The sequence below is a fragment of the Parasteatoda tepidariorum genome, chromosome 10, assembly GCF_043381705.1.
Source record: "Parasteatoda tepidariorum isolate YZ-2023 chromosome 10, CAS_Ptep_4.0, whole genome shotgun sequence".
Taxonomy (NCBI): Eukaryota; Metazoa; Arthropoda; class Arachnida; order Araneae; family Theridiidae; genus Parasteatoda; species Parasteatoda tepidariorum.
Genome location: NC_092213.1, coordinates 40627638 through 40650756, shown reverse-complemented (window position 1 = coordinate 40650756; position 23119 = coordinate 40627638). Strand labels below are relative to the sequence as shown.

General features: G+C 27.5%; 1 protein-coding gene across 2 annotated transcripts; it reads right to left on the bottom strand.

Moving 5' to 3' along the window:
* Window positions 1–2401: 2401 nt before the first annotated feature.
* LOC107443747 (protein SHQ1 homolog) lies at window positions 2402–20182 on the bottom strand. 2 transcript variants are annotated; one of them, XM_043056480.2, is made up of 15 exons: window positions 20087–20182; window positions 19332–19412; window positions 17951–18018; window positions 17807–17871; window positions 17128–17253; window positions 15776–15921; window positions 14333–14445; window positions 12563–12675; window positions 12332–12385; window positions 10804–10904; window positions 10665–10718; window positions 10312–10435; window positions 9830–9950; window positions 6425–6470; window positions 2402–5168 (listed from the first exon to the last, which is right to left on the bottom strand). In XM_043056480.2, the coding sequence occupies exons 2-15, from the start codon at window positions 19404–19406 to the stop codon at window positions 4797–4799; spliced, it is 1578 nt and encodes a 525-aa protein (XP_042912414.1). In that variant the 5' UTR covers window positions 19407–19412; window positions 20087–20182; the 3' UTR covers window positions 2402–4796. The 2 variants fall into 2 exon arrangements, with proteins under 2 accessions (XP_042912414.1, XP_042912415.1); XM_043056481.1 differs by lacking the exon at window positions 20087–20182 and adding an exon at window positions 20059–20083.
* Window positions 20183–23119: the final 2937 nt, after the last annotated feature.

Sequence of the window (23119 nt, the reverse complement as noted above, 5' to 3'; positions counted from 1 at the left end):
GGCTGAAATTGTTTCAAAACGGCATTTTAGACTTTTTCATAATCTCGGAGATCTTTTTCTGAAATGAGTAATAAAACGTGACTTGCTTTTTCGCCTAAAATATTTATCAATATTTCAGATTTTATTTCATCCTGTACTCTTTTTGTGGTAAACGAACGTTCAAGAGATTAAAATAAACTGTAGTTCTCTGGTCTTGTCGGCACAGGCATGCTAAGTGTTCGGACGCTTCTAATAATACTTTCGATATCGGGACCATCTTCACTTGCGTCTGAATTTCTAGATGAGTTCAGGTTGGCACTAGGAGTGTTTCGAAGGTTTGTTAATTCGATCTGGCGTTCTAGCTGTGCGAGTTTAATTTTTTCTAATTCTATCTTAGCACTTTCGTTATCTTCGCGGGCTTTTCGTTCTTCGACGGTTGATGCAACTAGATTTTTAACGAAATCTACGTTCTCTTTGAATACATCACTTGCTTCAATTAAGCCTTTTAGAGTAATTAACGTAGCGTTTTCCGGTACAGTTATTCCTAATTCAAATGCGATCTGTAGTAGATCTTCTTTTCTCGTATTTTTATACATGTTTAGTAATAAAGTTGCTCCTACCTGTATTTCTTGAAATGAAAGTAAATCCGTTAATTTTATCCTTTGCGTGATGATTCCAAATAATTTTTCAACGGTGTTGATTTGAAGGAACGGCGGTTTTTTGCTGTTGATGATCAATGGCGGCAGTTTCGTTTCTTTTTATACTGCTGTTGACTTAATTAAGCAGGTTTGGCTGAGCCCCCATGTTACGGACGGGGAGTGTCGATGAAGCTTCAAAGCAGTCTAGGGTTGCGTTTTAAAGCTTTTATTATGACAAAAAACACTTAAANTAATTGTTGGGGGGGGGCGTGCACCAAAATATTTTCAGTGCTTAGGGCCTCAAGAGGTCTTAATCCGGCCCTGAGTCTAGGGTTGCGTTTTAAAGCTTTTATTATGACAAAAAAACACTTAAATGACAATAGAAAATAATTAGAGCTGGAACATCGTAATGAGATCGCTCCCCGTAGCCGTTCAGTGAGTGTAAGTGAATGTAGAGGGAGTCTGCTCAACTACAGGTGGCGCTGCATGGCGTATGCAACATATATTTCTTAATTAGAACTTTATATTTTATAAACTGTAATAAAAATGTTTTCTGTTACCAAGCATTTCTAATTTTTGAAAATATTAATTTGTAAAGGCATATCTACATATACAGAAAGAATTTTTAACTGAAGGAGGGAAAAAATATTGTTTTAAAAAAATAATAGGAAATGCAATAATTTTTTTTGAAGTTAATAAGATTTTTTTTCCTATTCTCTTGACTCAAATATTATTGCAATTAGTCTAGATTAAAAATTTTAAATGCCAAAGAAATTAAATATTTTCAAGATTTGGAATTTTTTTTTTCTCCAAATGCTTTCAGACATATCTAGATTGCTAAACACCTTGATTATATAAAATACTCTTAGTATTCACCCAGTCGAATATGAGGAATTTGCGCCATAATCAAACAATAGGGAGTGTTTGTGATTCATCAATCACATGAAAATTAATTACGCTTAATTTGAAGATTGTGTAAATACAAATCAGAATATATAAGCAATAATTTTTTTTAAAAATAAATATTTTCAAGACTTGAAAGTTAAAATCTCCATGTTTTTTTCCCCAGACATATCTAGATTGCTTGACACCTTGATTATATAAAATACAAATCAGAATATGTTGTAAGCAATAAAAAGAGTCTTAAGTTAAAAATAAGATTTTCCTTTTTCAATTATCTAAACTCATTTTATTGCAATTAGTAAAGATTAAAATTTCTGTAAATGCTAAAAAAAATATAATATTTTCAAAATTAAAATTTTTTTTTTTCCTTCCAAACATTTGTAAACATATCTAGATTGCCAGATACCTTGGTTATATAAGAACTCTGTCATTCTACACCCTTCCTGATTTACCATCAAATATGAGAAATTTTCTTCATATAACTTTACTCAATTCCAATTTCAGTGCCATATTGTGATTTCACATGAAAATTAATCATGCCTAATTTTAAGATTGTGTAAAAAATCAGAATGTGTAAGCACATATTAAGTGCACATATATGCACTTAATCAGGTCCTATATTTTTTTTCAGTATTTATAGTACAAAGGTTATTATTTATTATTAATAACTGGAACAGATATTGAATATTCATTGTACTATCAAGAAACTTTATAGAACTGTGGATAAAGGTAGAATACTGTTTAAAAAAGTACAACAAATCAAGAAGCATATGCTTAGCATAAGTATTATTATTATTTTTTTTTATAAATGCAAAATATTAACATTCTTAGAAACTATACTTATTTAGTTCTTTTTCTTATAAAAAATAAATACAAAGATAGAAGATATAAAAGTTTCTTTTATTCCATATATGTGCTCGAATCACAGTATTTATAACACTTTCAAAAATATAAGGCACACGTTTCAAGTTTAGGAAACAAAAAATATAACTTTATCACATAGGCATGAAAAACAAAAAGTATCAACACATATTTACAATTTTGAAAGACTAGTTACAAAACCACAAATAACTAGAAAAAAAATATATTAAAGAAAAAAAAATATTTTTATGAATTAATTTTTTAAATAACTTTTCATACAGGAATAAAATTTTTTTCTCACCAATATTGTTTAAATTAGTAGTAAATGAACATTTTATTTATTATATATTCAAAACCCAGAAAAATAATTGTGAAAACATAGATCAACTTTAAAAATAAATGCAATATATTTAAAACTGTTACACTTTTAACATAGGCCTTTGTTTTACGAATGTTAAACGAGGAAAGAAAGTTAAACTGGAAAAAGCAAATTCTACAAAATTGTACTGTTCTAGAAATTTTTTAATTACAACTAACAACTACAAGTACCTGAATTAATTTCAAATAATCATTAACAGACATTTCTTTATAAGTTTTCTTGTTTAGTTAATGAATATCTTCCAAATAACAAAAACTATCTACTCAAATTAATTCTAAGAATATTACTTGAGAGTAATCACACTGTTTAGCTCTAAATACATGTAACCAAAAAGGTGCAACAAATATAAAAATGCTTTCTTTGTAGTTAAACAAAATATATATACTAAAGAAATGTACAAAGTGTGGCACTCTTTCTCTCAATTTTGGTAGATTATTTCAATAAAAATTCTTTTGTACTAACATTTATTCATAACTTTTCTTATGAATTCTTGAAAATAAATGCTTTCTAGGTTAACAAGATGGCCACAATTATTCAGAAAAAGAAGAAAAAAAATGTCCTGATTTTTATTGACTATCTAATTTTATTAATTTTGTAACTGAAGGCATAAAATGAAGGCTTTTTGGTTAAATGTTATTCATCTGCATAAAATATATTATAAAACATTTTTAGTTGGTATAAGAATTTTTTTTAATAAAAAAAAAAGCAATTTTTAAGAAAATGAATCAGTACAAAAATAAACCAAACAAACATTTTAAATGAAATAATTCAGAGAGGTAACAGCAAAGAGATTTAATGGATGACACATTTTATTTAAAAGTTATGCAGCTATTTATGACAAATAAAAGGAAAGAGTAACTTTCAGTTACTGTTATATTAGTCACTGTAAATTTTGTTTAGTTTGTAAGAATGTCCACTGGTTCTTAATTTTGAAGATGAAAATTTTTGTTCGTGCAATATTTTCTAATAAATGTTAATTAAACTTAAAAAAAAAAACTTATAAAATTATATAAAACTATATTCAACTTATAAAATTTCATAAATACAAAGACCTGAATGACATAAAAACCTTTTAAGTTCTATGTATTACTTGATTAAATTAAAATAAAGAAATTTAATGCACTACACATACGTTTTATTTAAATTTATGCTGTTGTTATTTAAGACAGATTAATGATAAAAGTAAGTTTTAGTAAACTAGCATAAATATATTGAAGACAAAAAATTTTTATAGTGCATTTTTTCTAATAAATATTAATTCAACTTGCCAATTTCTTTTTAAATTATACAATTCTTACAAAATTTCATAAACTCAAATGCATTAATGACATAAAAACTTTCAGGACATATACACATATATTTATTGATTAAACCATAACAAAGAGATTTAATGGACAATACATATATTTTATTTAAATTTATGCTGTTGCTATTTATAGTAGATCAAAAATAAGAATAATTGTTAGTAAATTTTATCATTTAACATAAATGTCAATAATGAAAAATTGTCTTTTAATATTAAAAACAAAAATTTTTGATAGAATATTTTCTAATAAATTTTAATTCAATTTAAATTATTTAGTATTGATTAAACCAAAATGAAAGAGATTTAATGGACCACATAGATATTTTATTTAAATTTATGCTGCTGTTAATATTTATGACATATCAAAGGTAAGAATAAATTATTAGTAATTTTCTTTATCACACTTAGCATACTTGTCAATAGTGAAATACTGTACCTTAACATTGAAAATTTTGGTAGTGCAATATTTTCAAATAAATGGTAATTCAACTTAAATTATGCAATTTAATTTTATATATATAAATGCAAACTAAAATTGAGAATTAGAAAGAACAGAATTAGCACAGATTTTTTTGGAAAATATATTGGATTCTCAAAGTACCTAAAATCAATGTCCTTTACCTGATCTTTTTAGACATATTTATTAACTTTTCTGATATTTCTAGATTGATAAATTTCCCTGTTTACCTTGATTTTCTTTTTCTGTGGTCACCCTAGTTAACTTAAATGACTAAACTTCGACATTATCATTTTCATCACAGCTTTCAGAGGATTCAAAAGTACTAAGGTCAGACTCACTACAGTGGGAAGTACAAGAACTGCAAATTTCATAGTCTGAGTAGGATTCAGAAGAAGTGCTGCTTTGAGAGCCTTCGAAATTCTCACAATTGTTTTCGTTTTCATCACCACTGTCTGACAGTGATAATTTACTTAAATCACAATTTAGAGTATCCAAGGAAGCAGTATCTTTTTGGCAAGACTTTTCAGACTTCACGGCATTAGTTTCTGAACATTTTGGGTTGGCTTGAGACATCCAAGCAACAGCAGCAAAGCTTTCAATGTCAACAAGGTTAAGACCAATGTCCCCTTTGGTTAATAAAACCTGGAAAAGATTATTTAACAGATTAAAATAAATCAAATTCTTAATTCAGAAGTACATATACTAAAATATGAATATATTTAACCAAATAAGCTAAGTCTGTAAAAGTAAAAAATGATTTATGTAGTTGCATAACTACTTTGATAACTGAATATAAAACATGTTAACAATAATAGGAAAAATATATTCATAAATAAAATTCTCCAATTTTTCTAGAAATATATCAACCGAATTCCAGAACACGTGTACAATGCACGAAAATATTACATCAAAAATACAATACTTATTTAATAAGCAATATAGCTAAATATTGCAAAATCACTTTATGCTGGTCTGCAGCAACAACTCAAACAAGTATAACGTTTTGCTAAAACTCTTTTTTGGCACTCTCATCTCTGTTGAGGGAAATGGAAGAACCTTGATAACATTTTAGATAATTGTAAAACTTGTGAAGCCGAAAAAACAAAAAGGAATGTTCTGTTTGAATGAATGCTAACTAGAACTTCATCCCCAAATTTTCATGTGGCCAAATCCACAGGACGGAGATTCATCAGTCTGAGATAGATCTTCTGCTTCAAGAAAAACTAAATCCAAAACCTGAGAATTCTGAACAAATTTGTCCCAGAATGGTTCATTCAAGATTTAAACCCTTCATTGTATAGTTGATCCGTATATTACAAGTAATGCAAAAGCAAGTATCTGGGTATATCTATCTTGCAGCATCTCACTCTTAATTCTTCTTATAAGATGTCTTCTTCAATTTGACTTTTTGTATAGGTATAAAAATTATTTATAAGTAGAGATGCTGTTAATTCTTTTAATTTGTGAAAATATTAATACATTAACTTTGCTACTGTGAGAAATATTTTTAAAATTACCAAAATTCTGTCTCAATTCTAGTAAAATGAATTATTATTTATAGTAATATTTACAATCAAAATTAATTTTTTTTATCATTTACTTTTTGTTTTGCGGATTATCAAACTTTTGCTCTGCAACCTATAAATAATTATCTTGAAAAATGGAATATTAATGTTCTACTTATAAAGATTTTTTTTCTTTTAAAAGATAAAGGATTTGCAACAAATTTAAAGATCTTACTGGAGGAAAGTATTAAATAGAATTAGGAAAAATCTTTCACATGAAATGTTATAGAACACCAACTTATTAAATTATGTTTTAATGTTCTACTTCTAAGTTATTTAATTCAATAATGCAATGCAAAATAAATCACAGAAAAATTAGAAATTTCCACATACCTTTCCTAAATTATTAGCCAATGGTTCTAACTTTCTGGTTGAGCATCTATAATTGAAACAAAAATTATTTCAATTTTTTAATATATAGTGTTAATATAGTGCATAATATTAATATAGTGTTAAACAAATTTTTTTTAGACAAATGAAATACTGTAAGAAAGAACTATATATTCTCATTGCTCAAAAAAAGTTTGAGCCTTTTTGTGTTGTTTCCTGGTATCATAATTTATTGTAATTTTCCATTTGGGGAGATCAATAAAAATTTAAACAAAAAAGTGCATATCTGCATGCAAAACCCCTCCTTTATTATTTGGTATACTGTTCCATACATAACCATACACTTCCTACTTATAAAAAAACATCAGTGTTTTCTATCAAAATCACTTCTTATGTGAATTGTGGGAATACACCATACTATAGCATATTTCTGCAAAAATAAGGCATCGTTAAAATTAATTTACAGCAGGGTTTAAGCTGAGTCTAAAAATTCATTAGCAAAAAAGCTAAAATCTGAAAAAAAGTTTTAGCAAAATGCTAAAATGCCATTAGGCTTATAAAATTACTTTATATCAAACAAGTACTGTAAGTTATCTGACAAAGAATAGCTTAATGTACAAGAATATCAAAAAGAATACCTATAACNTACTATAGCATATTTCTGCAAAAATAAGGTATCGTTAAAATTAATTTACAGTACATGTTAACAAACTGAGTGCTACTTTATCTTGGCTAGAAGTCTTATTCTACATAGATTTCAAAAAAAAAAAAAAAAAAAAAAATAAAAAANAAAAAAAAAAAAACTTGGTAAAACTATTTTTGCCAGGACAGAGGCAAAAAGAGAAATCAAAAAAAGAAATGGAAGAAAAAAAAATTGGTAAAATGGAATACATTAAATTAGTTCAAATTTACAAGACATACCTTTAAACTTTTTGTAAATATAAAATTAACTATAAGGAAATGTTCAAGAAATTTTAATTTATAGAATATATAATAAATAATTTAGTTATCAAATAAAACATAAAAAAAGCAGTTTGCTTATATTGACAGCTTACCTAGTTTAAAATTTTATTTCTTATNAAACTGAGTGCTACTTTATCTTGGCTACAAGTAAATCTTATTCTACATAGATTTAAAAAAAAAAAAAAAAAAAACTTGGCAAAACTATTTTTGTCAGGACAGAGGCAAAAAGAGAAATCAAAAGAAGAAATGGAAGAAAAAAAATTTATAAAATGGAATACATTAAATTAGTTCAAATTTACAAGACATAACTTTAAACTTTTTGTAAATATAAAATTAACTATAAGGAAATGTTCAAGAAATTTTAATTTATAGAATATATAATAAATAATTTAGTTATCAAATAAAACATAAAAAAAGCAGTTTGCTTATATTGACAGCTTACCTAGTTTAAAATTTTATTTCGAATGCTAAATATTTGTGTTAAAATTGTTTCACCATCGAATAGCAAAATAAAAGCTTTTAAAAAGTTTCAGAACAAATAGATAGTTGAAGAAGTATCGAAATGAATAAAACAAAAATTTTAAAATGTCTTTTCAATGGCAGCAGCATTAGCTCAAAACTTAATATCTACTGGATCTAAACAAAAGATTAATTTTAGATAAAATTTAAGGATAAGTTGTTGCTTATACACTGTTTTTTTCGGTCTAATTTTCTTTAAAGAAAAATTTACGCGTTTTAAAAATAAGATAATTTCTGTTTTAAATACCTTTTCTTTATAGATTATGTGTTCAAAATTAACAATAACCAAAATAATCAAAATTAACAATAAACCAATGAGTAGATAAAAGATCTTAATTTAAAGTAGAATTAATAATTTTTTAAAAAAAACTTTTACTTTAAGTCAATTTTTGGAAATTCTCTGTCTGTTTAACATAAAATTTAACACAAGTTTCCTACTTCTGATTGAATGATATCAGGATGAATATAATATAATATAACACAAAATATAATAACACATTTTTCACATTAATTATAATTTAAGTTTAAAACAAGATCATTAACAACAAAATTATTGTTCAGATCCTAAATTTTTTTTTAACTCAAATAATACAATAAAAAAATATGACCATTACATCTTTTTATGTATTTTATCAGTATATATCTTGAATATCAAATTCCTTTAATAATACTGATCATAGCTTTATATTTTTAATAAGCATCATTCATTCTAAGAATTTTTCCAGTGGCAAAAACTATTCAGGCCAATTTCCACCTCAGTAAAAATTTGCCAACCCTGCTAGTCATAAAGTTTAAGAAAAATGTAGTTAATAACTGATATTTAAATTTTGCACTTTGTTATTCACTTTGCACTGACCCTTAGAGCAAACAGCATCGATTAATTTTCTATCTCATTTAGAGATTAATATTGATACAATTAACTTAATTACAGAGCTACGCATTCCATTTAAAAGGTATAATTTCTTTCTAGCCAGCAATAATTACCAAGCTTCAGATATGCAAAATGTATAAATTTTTTTCTTCTTTCAATTATTAAGTTTGGAGTCATACACTGACAAAGCCAATGCAAATAGTTGCATACATTAACATTAAAAATAAAACTAGGAAATATTTAGAGGGGGAAAAAATTCTTGTCCAATAATTACACAAAGGAGAAAAAAAGGTCAACTTGAGACCCAAGAAAAATATCTGCAGCTGAATATTAATAAATTATAATAAACTTTCAATATAACCAGTAATAAGCGTAGACATTAGTAAGTTAAAAGTGCATAGTATCATTTCAATTCAAGCTATATTTAATATAAATGTTTACATACATGGACTTGTGGTGATATATGAAAAGTCAATCTTCTCCCAAAGATTACTTTTTTTAGATCCAATTGTTTCTTATTACTATTTCTAGTTACCTACTTTGCAAGTTTCAAGTATTTCCACAAGATAACAAAACACAAAAATATCTTTTTGCTTACATAGGAATCATGGTGTGTCACATCAAAACCCTATCCTGACCATTTTGAAAATGTGGCTCATCATTACATTTACACAAGTATGTCAAATACAATATATATATCATACCTGCCAACTCTTCCGGTTTTCCCCTCAGATTTTTTTTTCACATTTAAAGTGCTAGCAAAATCCATGTTATTTCACTAAACTTTTTGAATAATATTAATAATTAAAAATGAGCTTGACCACCACTACATGTAAATAATCACAACAAATATATAAAAAGTATATTAGTCCTCACTATAGCGAATTTCAACCTGGTTAAAATATAAATATCTTTTTGAGTAAAACTATTTTTCGGTAATTGTTTTACTACCACTTGGAAACTCCATTTTCGAAAAGAATGAATGGTGGCAGGTATAATATATATATATATATAATAAAATACAATATAAATTGAGCTTAATTTTAAGAACTTACTTTTTTGATTGCATCCATATACAGAAATCAGTTATGAACAAATCATTTAGGATATATCTTGGCTCACTTAGATTAAATAACTGATGGATTTCTAATAAACATTTGATAACATATTTCCTACCTATAAAAAGATTCAGATTTAAAAAGTAAATAAACCCAAGATTAATTTTTTTAAAATTCATAGCATTTGAAAAACAATTGAGATGGTAATACCATCAACAAAACTCTCAAAAAAAAAGTTTCAGAAACTTAGAATAGACATAAACGCAAAATTAATTTTCTAAGATGGCATACTGTTCTATTTTGATACAGTATTTAAGAAATAAAATTTCTCATTACTTTAAACAAGAAAAAAAAAAAAGATAAATAAACATTGCAACAAATTGAATAATTTCTTGACAAAACTTAATTTTTTGTCAAAGGAGATCCAAACTTGTGAAAAATCAAAACAATGTGTATACCTAATACATACTAATATTTACCTAACAAAAGAATTTTTCTGACATCTTCTAGCACTGTAACAGATAATTCAAAGTGTCGGCATAGAGGATAACACAACGATCTTCTTATGCAAGTGCGTGCAACATCTACAATGGACTCATAAGTCTAGAAATACAAACAACAAATTAAATATTTCTAAATACTTATATTTAAAAATCAAAACTGATAATGACAGGCATAAATTACAGATAGAAAAAGATTGTGTAAAAAATGAAATTTTACAAAGGAATGAATTTCGGTACAATATAAATTTTGGTTATCAATACTTTTAAAACTAAACAAATTTTTAAAATTATTTTGCCTAGTTTATTGAGACCTGTAGAATTAGACTTACTTCTAGCCAAGATAGAGTAGCACTAAGTTTGTTGATAGACCAAGCAGATTCAACCTAAACAAAAGATAAAAAAATTAAGATAAATCCAAATAGAATTGTACAGAAAGAATAGATAGTTATTTTATAAAAATAAACTTACAGTATTTTCTCCTTCAGTTGTGCGTTTGTTGTAAGCATAAGCAAACAGTATATCAATTAGAGAATAAAATGCCTTCATTCTCTCCATTTTATTGAGCAAATGTAAATATAAGTTAAGGCAACATTTGTTATTCATCAAAATAAAACATTTTATAAATATATATATTTGGGTCTTATGTAGTACACATTCCAAAAGATTTAAGGCTAGTAACAATACGTAAAAAAGACAGAGTGGTATACTTTATGCATAGAGACTAAAGGGAAAAAAATTGAAAGTACATTATAGAACATACATTTGGTTCTAAATACAAGAATCTTCTGCAGTGTCATAACACCAAATGATAGTAGAGAAATAAAGAGAGTCGTAAATGCAAAGTGGTGAAACCAGTAGGGACAGAGGAACAATATAACAGAAGAAACATGTAGTGAGGGGGTTAGACAGGAACCCCAGGGTGCTAAGGATTAGATTAGGAATCCCCAGATATTGGGAAACTGTGGGATACTAGAAATATCATTAACTAAATTATTTAATTTTTTCAAAGTATGGATTGAGTCTCAGAAATCAAGAGGGATAGTTTAAGAGCAGTTTTGAATAATTTTAGAAGACAATTCAAACATATAATTAGAACTCTTCTTATGAAACAAATATTCTAGTAATTTAGTTTATGACCTTGCTAATATCGCATATTACCCAATATTTGGGAATCTATTCTAATTTAATCTTCTGTATCCAGGGATTTCAGCTAAATGCAATAACATCTGCTCCTGAATTCCTTTTATTCTCTGGATCCTCTGTCTTTATTGATTAAACAACTGTGCATTTGTTTGTCTCTTCACTTCTTTACAATCCAAGAGTTCCAGCTGAATGTCTCACAATTGCTTCTTATTTCCAGTCTTTTATTATTTTGTTCCCCTATCCCCACTAGTTAAACCACTTTGCATAGGTTTGTTTCTTTACAATTCTTTGGTGTTTAGACCATGAGGAAATTTTTTTTTTTTTTTTTAAAAAGTGAAACTATAGTGTCTATTACTGTACTTTTATTTGTGCTTTACTCACTTTTTTTGTTGCTGTAATAAAATATGATTTGTTATTTTTGAAATAATTTAGGATTCTTGTTACTCTCTCTTCAAGTACAGATAAAATATAAAAATTTTTGAAAATAAATACAATAAGAATAGGCTTCATATTTTGGATATCATATAAAAAAGTTTCTCCTCTCAAGACAATAACAAATTTTCCAGAGCCAAATTTGATTAAATTAAGGTAAGGTTGATAAAAATGATTCAAATTAAGGTAATGTTAATATAATTTTATTTATATTAAGTCAATTTTTGAAAAATTAAAAATCTTACAAGTATATCTATAAGGATTAAGAAACTGAATATAGGTGTAGAAAATATTTTTAAAGTATTTTTGGGGATTTTCTTTGCCAGATAATTTGCTAGCTGAGCTCATAACTATAAATATTTAAATATATAATTATAACCATTAAAATAAACCATTAAGAGCAGTGAAATAGAAAGGATATATTCCTTGTTTGGTAACTTCATTAACTTTTCCTTTTCTTCTGTAGTAAAAACAACTAAAAGGAAGAGACAAATTTAATAAAAATAAATTATAAGAGATGGAATATTTTAAAAATATACACAAATTAAGTTATTCTAAGTTTTAAATGTAAGATCATCTTAATAAATCTTGCTTATATTTAATAATTGATTACAATCAGCAAAATCATACTAAAAAATATGTGTCAACATACTTTTGTCATCAACATTTTGAGACGAGTCACTAAACATCTCTTCATACAGTAATTCCCAATCAGGTTGATATTTCAAAACTTGTTGAACAATATCATCTTCATATAAGTCAGCTCTAACAATAAAAGTGTGAGAATTAAGAGGTATTTTAGGATTTGTTAAATAAATAAATATGTATCATAAAAAATTATAAGAATTATATCAATTATAAGTATTCACTATTCACCCATCTAAATATTTATATTCAATTATTACATTACGCACTTGTTAAAATATGAATGTAGGATGCATTACAAAACTATTTGAAAAATTTGCATTTATTATTTACATAAAATTACCACTTTTTTCCAAAGTATTTTGGGATATCATAAAGATTTTTATATTTAGGTGCCATTTCACATAGACTAACAATTACAGTAATTCACCATGGCAAACTAAAAAACTGAACTGATTAAAGTATGCTATTACATTTATTTTCAGATTACAATACATAATTCCTTGCAATTATATTGAAAAAAAAATTAACCAATATCTGAGAATGACATGACAAGGTTCATAGCCAAATTTTTCAACAAAAAATAAGCAATTCAAAAAATTTTTTAAGCTCTTTTTTGTTAAAAAAAATAACTATTAACTAGGTATTGTACACTAATTGTTGAAAGATATATATATATATATTATAATAATTACAAAAGACAACAAAACCCTTTTCTTGAATATATGAGCCCAAGCATTATTTTAAATGTATTTAATATTGATTGGTTCATTCTATTCTTCAAATTAATAATTCATTTAATTATGTAAAATTTTTTTAAATCAAAATTATAATTAGTTTAACTATTTGAAAAAGTTATTGAGAGTATTTTTTTTATATGAATAAAAGTTATTTATAAGGGGCCGTTCAAAAAGTACGTACATCCTGAAGGGGGGGGGAGGGGATTTGCTATTATGTACGGTTTTGTACGATGGGGAGGGGGGGAGATATTATACAAAGTACGTACTTTATAAACATACACCAAATTTAAATTTGACTTTTTCCTACACACTCCTTAAGTAAATATTTAATTTTATTTAAAACATAATTATTTTAATTTTTATGAAAAAGGGGGGTAGACTAATAAAATGTACGTACTCTAAGGGGGGGGGAGTAAGACCTTATGTACGGTAATGTACGAAGGGGGGGGAGGGGTTTAAAATTTCTCCATTTTTGTGTACGTACTTTTTGAACGGCCCCTAAAAGCATATTCAACAAAACATTAACAAGATTAATATTATTGATCATATAATTCTCTTATTTCCGTTCACTAAAACATGTCTCAAATAAATATAGTTCAAGGATTTATTTAAACAAGCAAGTAATCAAAAAAATTATTTTTCAGAGTGAAATATGAAAACTTGCTCTAATTTAATTAACTTCATTAAAGACAAAAATTTTTTTAATTTTCAAGTGGTTCATAAACTTTGAATACTTATTTTGAAGCCAAAATTAGTAATATTCTTATGACAAGGAAATAATTTATCATTGTTATATACTTAGTATTGCGCAACACTATATGCTTAGGACAAAAATTAAAATTTTCAAAGAAGTACCTGGCAGAAAAATGCAAAAATCAGAACATCAAGGGTTGTAAACTGTATAAATAATCTGAACACATTAGAATTTTAACTAATAATAATATTTTGATCACTTTTGCATACCAGTCTTTAGAAATCTGAACACTGGTATGCAAAAGTAAACGTCACTGCAAAAAGCTCTTAACAAAAATGCATACATGTAATGGTCTTCATCAAATTTTTCTGCTTCCATCTTTAACCGTTCTTCTCGTTTCATTTTTGGTGTCTTATTTTGAGGATCTTCAACATCAAATATTTCTACAGCTTCTTCCTGAGATAGAAAAATTACAAAATAAAAACAATTTTTAAACATTTCAAGTTTAATGAAATAATTATAACAAGAAATAATAATGCACAAATATTAGGAAAAATTTCTTTCCTTTTTATGAAATAAAAGATATTGTACATATTATATGAAACATTTGACACAGAAAGAATTTTAGAGATTTAAAATCAGAATTATCAACACAAACTACATTACATGACTAACAACAAATTTTATCTAACTGCCATATTTTCAGCTTGAAATGCACTTATTTAATCTTTCTTTAAATACTGTTTAGTATTTAAATCATCTTAAATAGTTGTACTCGAATTCAACAGTTCTTTAGTCTAGTTTTGTATGTCATTTTCACATTTTCAAATAGATATTTTTTTTATAAAAAGAAAAAACACATTATGCTGCAAGAACAACACTTTCCAACTGATGACAAAATCCAGGTATTGGTGTATAACTGATGCATGCAGCAGTCAATATTTTTTAGGAGCATGTGACTAATGTAACAATGAAACTATAAGCCAAAACAATGGAAGCCAATACTTAAGCTTTATTAAAAATATATGAAAGAGCTTGCTTTATTATTTATTGACTGCGCCTAAAGAATTGAGAGTCATTTGTCGAATTTAATATGACCAAATTATGCTCAAATTAATACAATAGTAATAAACATGACAGCTGTAAACTATTGATCTTCAGATATATACCAGTAGAAAAGCTTTAATAAAATTTAATGTAAAAGTTTCACAGTTCCTCATAAAATTTCTAGGCATCAAAAAATGGTTAAACTTTTCACTTCTTTCATGATTGCTATTTATCTTATAAACTTTAATACAGAATGAAACCATTACAACTAAGAGTGTTTTTCAAACTTTACTTTGATTGTCTATCGAGTGTTGATCCACATTAACGAGATAATAAATAACAAGGATTGTGAGGGGGGAAAATTAATTTAAGCAACTTAAATTGAATTTGTGGCAGGCCAAAAGTTTTTGCAAAATTCACATTTTTATTTTCTATTCTAACGATAAACAAAATCGTCTTTTTGTCTACTCATAAATATAGTTTGATTTGATAGTAAACAGCTTTTATTACCTAGCCAAGTTTTAATTTTCGATTTTAAGTAATATTTTAACAGTCAAACACATACAAACAAGAAATTCTAAAATTGATGAGGGAAAAGATATTTATATTAAGGTTATATGATTTGAACTATTCTATTTTAATGTATCATGATGATGGCTTCTACATGTAAAATATTTAGAAATATCTGTGGAAATTTTAGTTTAAAGCTTTAATAAAACTAATTACAAAAAATTATTACTTTTAGATTAAACACTGAGAAAGAATAGCTATTTCCAAAACCACATTGTTGTCCAATTATATTTAAAGTACCAAAATCATCTGATGAAGGAACTTGTTCAATACTCCAATCAAATTCTTCATCACTTTCTATATCCTCACAGCCTTCTACAAAAAAAAAAAAGAAAGAAAGATACAAATATAATAAAACAATCGTTTGTGAATAATTACTTTAAAATATAAGAAGAATTTCTCCTTGAGCAGTTTTAAAAGTAGTAATACAATGATAAAAAGTAATAAGTAAAAAAAAGTAAAGTACAATAAAATTTTATGCCATCATTGGACAGTCCCTCAGATAAAAAGTCTTACAAATAAAAATCTCAATTCTAATATTTATTAAATTAAATGAATAAAAGGGAGGTGGAAAATTTTGAGTAGATGAAAGATGAAGCATTCTGATTCTTTACTACTCTGGGGATCCAAGTGAGATTACGTAATTAGTGAATGATCCAGGTATTAAAGTATTAATCTATAAATAGATGAGCGAGAGAAGGCCATTAGCTTGCCAGTGATAAAGACAAAAATGTTGTTTTTCTGTTAGAGAAAAGAAAATTGGCAAAAGTTTAGTTGGGCCCTGTAGCCAGCAAAAATTACAGAGATCTTTCGGTTTGATTTCAGAGGGCAGAAAATGAAGCTTGAAATTGAGAATCTTCAGCAAAATGCAGTAGAGTTGCTCATGAGAGCACAAGAATCCTTTCTACTGAATACAGCTCAGTACATTCACATTCAAACCTGTTAGTATTTCATCAAACATGTAAAATGATTGGCGCTTTCACACGCTACGGATGACGGTACGCCGTAATGGGTTGTGGTTGAACGAATTGTTTGAATGGAACAATTTGAAAACCTTGAATAACAAAAAATCATAAATGTAGCAAAATATAACATTAGAAAAATTTTCCAATTATCTTGTTTGTAGTAACGTTTTTTAATTAAATAAGATTATACAGTAAAAGCTCATCAAAATGAGTATTGCATATAAGGAGACTGGTACTATTATGAGAAATTTCTTAGTTACTGTTTGAGGGGTAAGATACAAAATACCAAAGACATAAAAGGCACTAACTTTAAATTGATTCAGATAATTTTTATTTCTTTCCAAGTTGAAAAAAAATGCAAAAAACATTGCAATTGCAGTAGATTATTTCTGCAAACAGTCTGAATAGAGGAAATATCGAACCCATAAATAATGAATGATTGTAAATCTCTACATTATCAAGACATGAAAAATTCAGGACTTCATACATAACAGAGAAATACAAAATAAATCAAAAGTATAAAATATGATGTATAATATATGAAAATATATATTACCAATAACTTCTATCAATGGTGAGGGATTTGTTTTTCCTTTCTTTGGAGCTAGAAGTTTAGTTATTAAGTCTAGATTTTCAAAAACTTCCCCTGCTTGAACTTTGGGGACATTAATAATAAATATTCCTGTAAAAAAAAAAACTGCAATGAATAACAAGTTACATACAAATACAAAATCTCCTTAGAACAGAATAAACTAAGTATTATTTTATATCTTCATAACTATTTTAAGTATTAGAAAAATTTAACTAGATGCACATCGTAATTCCATTTAAATAAATATATAATAATAAAACTTATATTTCATTCAATATTAATAGATATTCTACATAGATTTAAGTAGTGCAGCATATTTTTAGAAATTTACAAACAAATTAAAAAGACAATTGAGTATTCGCAATTTACTTAATAATACACTGAATATTTAACATTGTAAAATATTGAAAATATTAAATCATGTTTCTGATTTTACAATTTATGATATTGTATACACTAATTTATTAATTATCATAGTTAAATGTACTCTTTTCAAACTATCAAGCAAGTGAAATTCTGATAATTAGATTAAAAGTGTTTTATTTATTATTATTTTTGCTGACTGTACAAATCATCAGCTTCTTTTTTAAGCTGAATTATTTTATTAGAAATTTTCATGCATTTAAGACTTAAATCTACTTACTCTTATCAAAATCATATTTTATAGATGGTTCTTCCGTGTAAGTAACTCTACCAGGAAGGTTTAATCTGAAACAAAAATATTTAATTCAATATTAAGCAACAGTCAAAATTTTTTTTAATAATCAAATGAAAGAACAATTAATACCTCAAAAAATATGGTTTAGAATAAAACATAAAATCATGGTCTTCAAACTCAACTTGTACATCGGAAACCTACACAGAGTAAATAAGAGAGTAAGAAGTTATTAGTGCAAGAACCATATCAAGAAAGATATTGGAATTAAAATATCATTGGGTATGAAAAAGGTAAATACTTTTGATTTTAAAACCAGCTCAATTCATTTTTCAAAACCTTTACCTTTACAAAATAGATAAAGAATGATTTATATATTTTTTTTTTTGCTTTAAAATTAAGGTAAATATTTGGTAATAACCAAGATCCAACCCATAATCATTAACCGACCTAGGACAAGATTATCTGGCTCTTATACATTTCTACCATTTCAGAAAAAATTACTATACCTACTTTGTTTAATACTAACCAAGTCAGCTATACATTATCTTTCTGCAATTTGCCCTAAAATAATATTTGACCAGGAAAAAAAAACTCACGAAATAAAAAAAAAATTTACCTAAGGAAAAATATATATATATTTAAAAAAAAAACAAAACAGAAAGACATAATTTATAATCACTAATAAATATTTTACTGCAACTTTCGCTTCATAATTACCGAAAATAGTGTTAAAAAATTTACATACATATTTTTCACTTCTCAATTGGATGATAATGAAAAAGCTTACTAAGTGTGCAAAAGCACATATCTAAGTTTTCGACAATATTAAATAATAACTAAAATATTTTTTTTAAAAAAGGTAGTTCTTTATTTATTTAAAATTAGTTTTATTCACAAAAAAAAATCTAGTTAGGAATGATGGTGGGATCATCAACCTTGTAAAGACACAATAAAAAAAATGTAGGTAATAAATTCTGTATTTAAATTTAGACTATTTCCATAAGGTATTTTTTTGCAATAACTAATATTTCCAAATGGTATTACTTTGATTTTGCAACAAATTAAATACATTACATGCTAGCTCACCTAATAAAAGTTACAAATAAATTATGTCTTAAAATAATGAACTTAAGATAAAAAAAGAAAAGAAGCAAAGAAGGGAACAAGTTATTTTAAACAGGAGAAAACTTCCATACTGAATACCTACACCAAATTTTTTTTTTCAACAACCAGGGGAGAAACTAACAAATAAATAAAAAATAATAAAAAAAAATATTACGAAAGGGACCAGCTTACAAATTATAACTCAAAGCTAACACCACTATATCTTCAATAAAGAAAAAAAAAAAAAAACATATTTTGACAAGTACAAAAACTTTTTGGTGCTTGGGTATTTGTAACTAATGCTAGCAGCACAGAAACCAAGACAGAAATATCCCCATTGACAATTTTACAGCAGTAGTATAATTACAAATGGCTTCATATAAGTAATAACATAAAGTTGAGTTACCTTTGCAAATGGTACTTGAATGCTGACGACTAAGAACTTATCAGTTTGAGATAATTCAAATGCTGGAGTTAACATTTTCAACTGTAAAATGAATGGGAAAAAGAAAATGATTTAAATATTATAATATTCTTACTACAAGACCATGCATTTATGTATAATATATATATCTTAAACAAAACTATAATAAAATTCGACAAATGAAACCAAGTAAAGTCATGAATATCTATATTAATTCCCCAACTATAAGAAACTGAAGGCATCAGGAAAAGGAAATTATACAATTTATAATAAAAATTCTTATAATTCATAAACAATAAATACAACGTAACTAAAAATGAGTTGCATTTTTCAAGAATATTAAATCAAGAAATTTTAAGGACATATCTCTGTTGTTAAAGAAATATCACGATACAAAATAATATGATCCTGTTAAAAGTAATACCATCGTGCATAAAAGTCTTTCAAGTTTAATATACGTAATAAAATTAAAGGGAAGTTTAAATTAAGAATTTGGATATTCAGTTGCGAAAAATGTAGTAAAATTCAATGCTATTCTTAAAAAGTTAAGAGTACAAGGAGCAAAATATAACTTATCAATAAAAACTTTGGAAACACGTTTAGTTTGAATAAAAATTGAAATTCAAGAAAATAAAAGAAGATTTCTAAAAGTAATAAATTCTACAATTATTAGCAATGACTAACACTTCATTATAAAGATATCAATTACATTAAGCAAGAAAAATATTAGAATTCACCTAAAAATTTACGAAATTCAAAGCTGACTGCAACAAGTACAAATCAAAACAAAGACATGAAACTTAAAGGAACAGATGTTGCCAACATTGTAAATTTATTTATTGTTAAAATTCAAAGTCAAAGTCAGCTTATGTTTTTGCATTTTCAAACTTATGTTTTTCACGTGAACATACATGCTTGAATTAGATGTAGTGCGAATGGCTCTTAAGGATAGTTTTCATGCAAATTAAAACTTGATTTTCTGAATCTATATATCTGAATATCTTACTTATAAATAATTATGAATCGGATCATTCTCAGGGTTGTTTCCCAGACTGTCACCAAAAGCCCATTGTGCAGCTGTAGTGCGACGTAAATAGTACCTACCTTAAGTATTAACCAAATTATTATGATCAATTTCTGGTTTAAATAATGTTTCAAAATTATCTTTTTTATGCTTAATAGAGAGCATTCGCACAGCGAACGATTGTCCTAGAGGCGCATGCAAATATATAGAAACTAGAAGTGCAATTCTTAATGATGCAAAAACATTGCACTGAATATAAAAACAGAAATTTGGAGAAGCGAGCGAGTCCGCGATTGGCGCATTTTTCGTGGGTAAAATATTTCACGAACAAGGTTCTCGTTTGCAGTTCGTCTCTCCGAATAAGCATTCGCGAATTTTTCGTATCCATTGTAATTGGTTACAAAGATGAACTGTTTGCGCATTCACGAATCGCAGTGATGAACGATCTCCCAGGCAAATCGCATGTTGAGAGAATCGTTCCATAATCAAGTTCTCATTCGCATGCAGTCCCGCAGTGGATTGATCGTTAAGACACGGTTCCCAGCAGCACCGAAGTCAAGCATCACTGGCTGCGGTCAGTGAGCGGGTGGGTGACCACTTGGATCAGTCTGCGTAGGGACCGAGGGTGTGCAGTATTGGTCCTCGTTAAACTGTGCTACCGTAAAGTGCTCGACTTCGCACGCAGGTCGTCGGGCTACCGAAGCGGGGGTGTCATCCCCTCCGCAGAGGATCAAAATTGCGATGGCATGTCTTCGGATCATCCTCCGGGATGTTTCCCAGACCGTCGCCAATAGCCCATTGTGCAGCTCTTGTGCGACGTAAATTAACAACAACATCATTCGCATGCAACACGATCGAGGGAAGAACATACGGTTATTTCATCAATAGTCCACATTGTAACAATCGACGTAAAACTTGCTTTTTATTAATATAATGTTAACTGTATAACTAGGTAAATACGTCGTTTACATGGTTATAAAAGAATTTCCACAAATTCATAGTCTTGTTAATTTATGTCGCCCTATAGCTGCAAAATGGGCAATTAGCGACGGTTGGGGAAATTTTCCTGAGGAAGATTCGAAGACATGCTAATTTTGATCTTTTGCGGAGTAGTTGAATCCCAGCTTTAGTAGCCCGACGACCTGCGTGCAAATAATTAACTGCAAAATATAAGTCATTAATAATTGGTGATCGAAATGGGCTACATGTGTAGCGTAGCGGAACTCTTTACCCAAAGCAACACCAGTGATAAGAATAGGAATTTTAGTCAGTTTCTCTCTTGATTTTCAAATTGATTAAAATATTTTAAGATTTGAAACATTATGATTGCATAACAACTGAAAACTGCATTAAATAATTCTTCAAGTAAGCATCGTGGGAATTTCAGAAAATATTTTTGACAATCTAATCTAAGTGTGAAAAGTGTTCGTGAACTCAACTACCTACAGAGAATGATATTATTTGAGACGAATCCTGTCTATAGCAGAACAATACGTTCCGTTGTATTGAAGATTTCTTCAGTATTCGCGAAATCAACGAACTATAGAGGCGTTATTATTTGAGACGAATGCCTGCTAGTAGAACAACTCGATCATCAGTTGCACTGGAGATTTCTTCATTGTAGCATCGTAACGTTCCATCTTTATTGTGACTTATTAAGTTTGTAGCGTATCTACCACTACAAAATTACAACTACAATTCACTAGTATATAAGACATGTTAACTCGACTCTATGTCGGGGTACCTTTTCATAGATGACGGTTGACATAGTCTGTAACTCCACCCCCCACATTGGTGACCTTCGGACGTGATGTGAACACGCCTACATTGGCAGTAACGCCCACTTCGATATGAACACGCCTACCTAGACAGTAACGCCTACTTCGATGGATGATCCATATTGAACAGTTGACTTGCTACTTGTGACAGCATCAATATCCACCTCCTCACGCAGTTGCTACTCAGTCTCATCTGGATCACACACAACATCGGCTTGCATACTTGTGATTACTCGACTGCTACCGGCAACAGAGGAGCGACTACGACCGTGAAGTTAATACACCTCTCACATTCAGCACTAAAAAAAAACAGTGATCTTAATACAGCTCTCCCGGCTTCGCACAAAACAGCAATGAATCAACTAGTGGCATCCATTCATCGAATTCTATCATAGCTATAATTCTGGTGGGGGAGTACTGTAGCGTATCTACCACTACAAAATTACAACTACAATTCACTAGTATATAAGACATGTTAACTCGACTCTATGTCGGGGTACCTTTTCATAGATGACGGTTGACATAGTCTGTAACTCCACCCCCCACAAGTTTAAAAAAGAAAAATGTTTACTATTCTTTGTTATGCACGCGAATACAAAATGAAATCGCTTTTATTTGGAGAAGGAACATCCAAAACACATCAGAAAAACATTTGTAAATACACAGAAAAAATATATGTACCTTATCTTCTTATCAGAGTTAAAATCTAATGCCTGCAAAATCGCTCAATTAAATTTAATAATCTAATATGAAAAATCTATTTAAACTTTTTATTCCATACTTTTCTGAATCATATTACTTCAAACATTAAAATATGCAAAAAGTATACAGAAACATGCAATGTTATGTAGTTTAATTTTGCAAAAAAAGTTTTTGGCAACATTTTTTATCAAAAAAATCATTATTTTTAAAAAATTATTATTTATAAACTGAAAAACGCAAAATAAAGAATGCTTACTATATATATA

Coding starts and splice junctions, on each gene's coding strand:
- LOC107443747 (XM_043056480.2), bottom strand. CDS start 19,406: ATGTTAACTCCAGCATTTGAATTATCTCAAACTGATAAGTTCTTAGTC. Junction 18,019..19,331: donor TTCAAGTACCATTTGCAAAG/GTAACTCAACTT, acceptor TACTCTGTGTAG/GTTTCCGATGTACAAGTTGA. Junction 17,254..17,806: donor AAAATATGATTTTGATAAGA/GTAAGTAGATTT, acceptor TTTTTTTTACAG/GAATATTTATTATTAATGTC.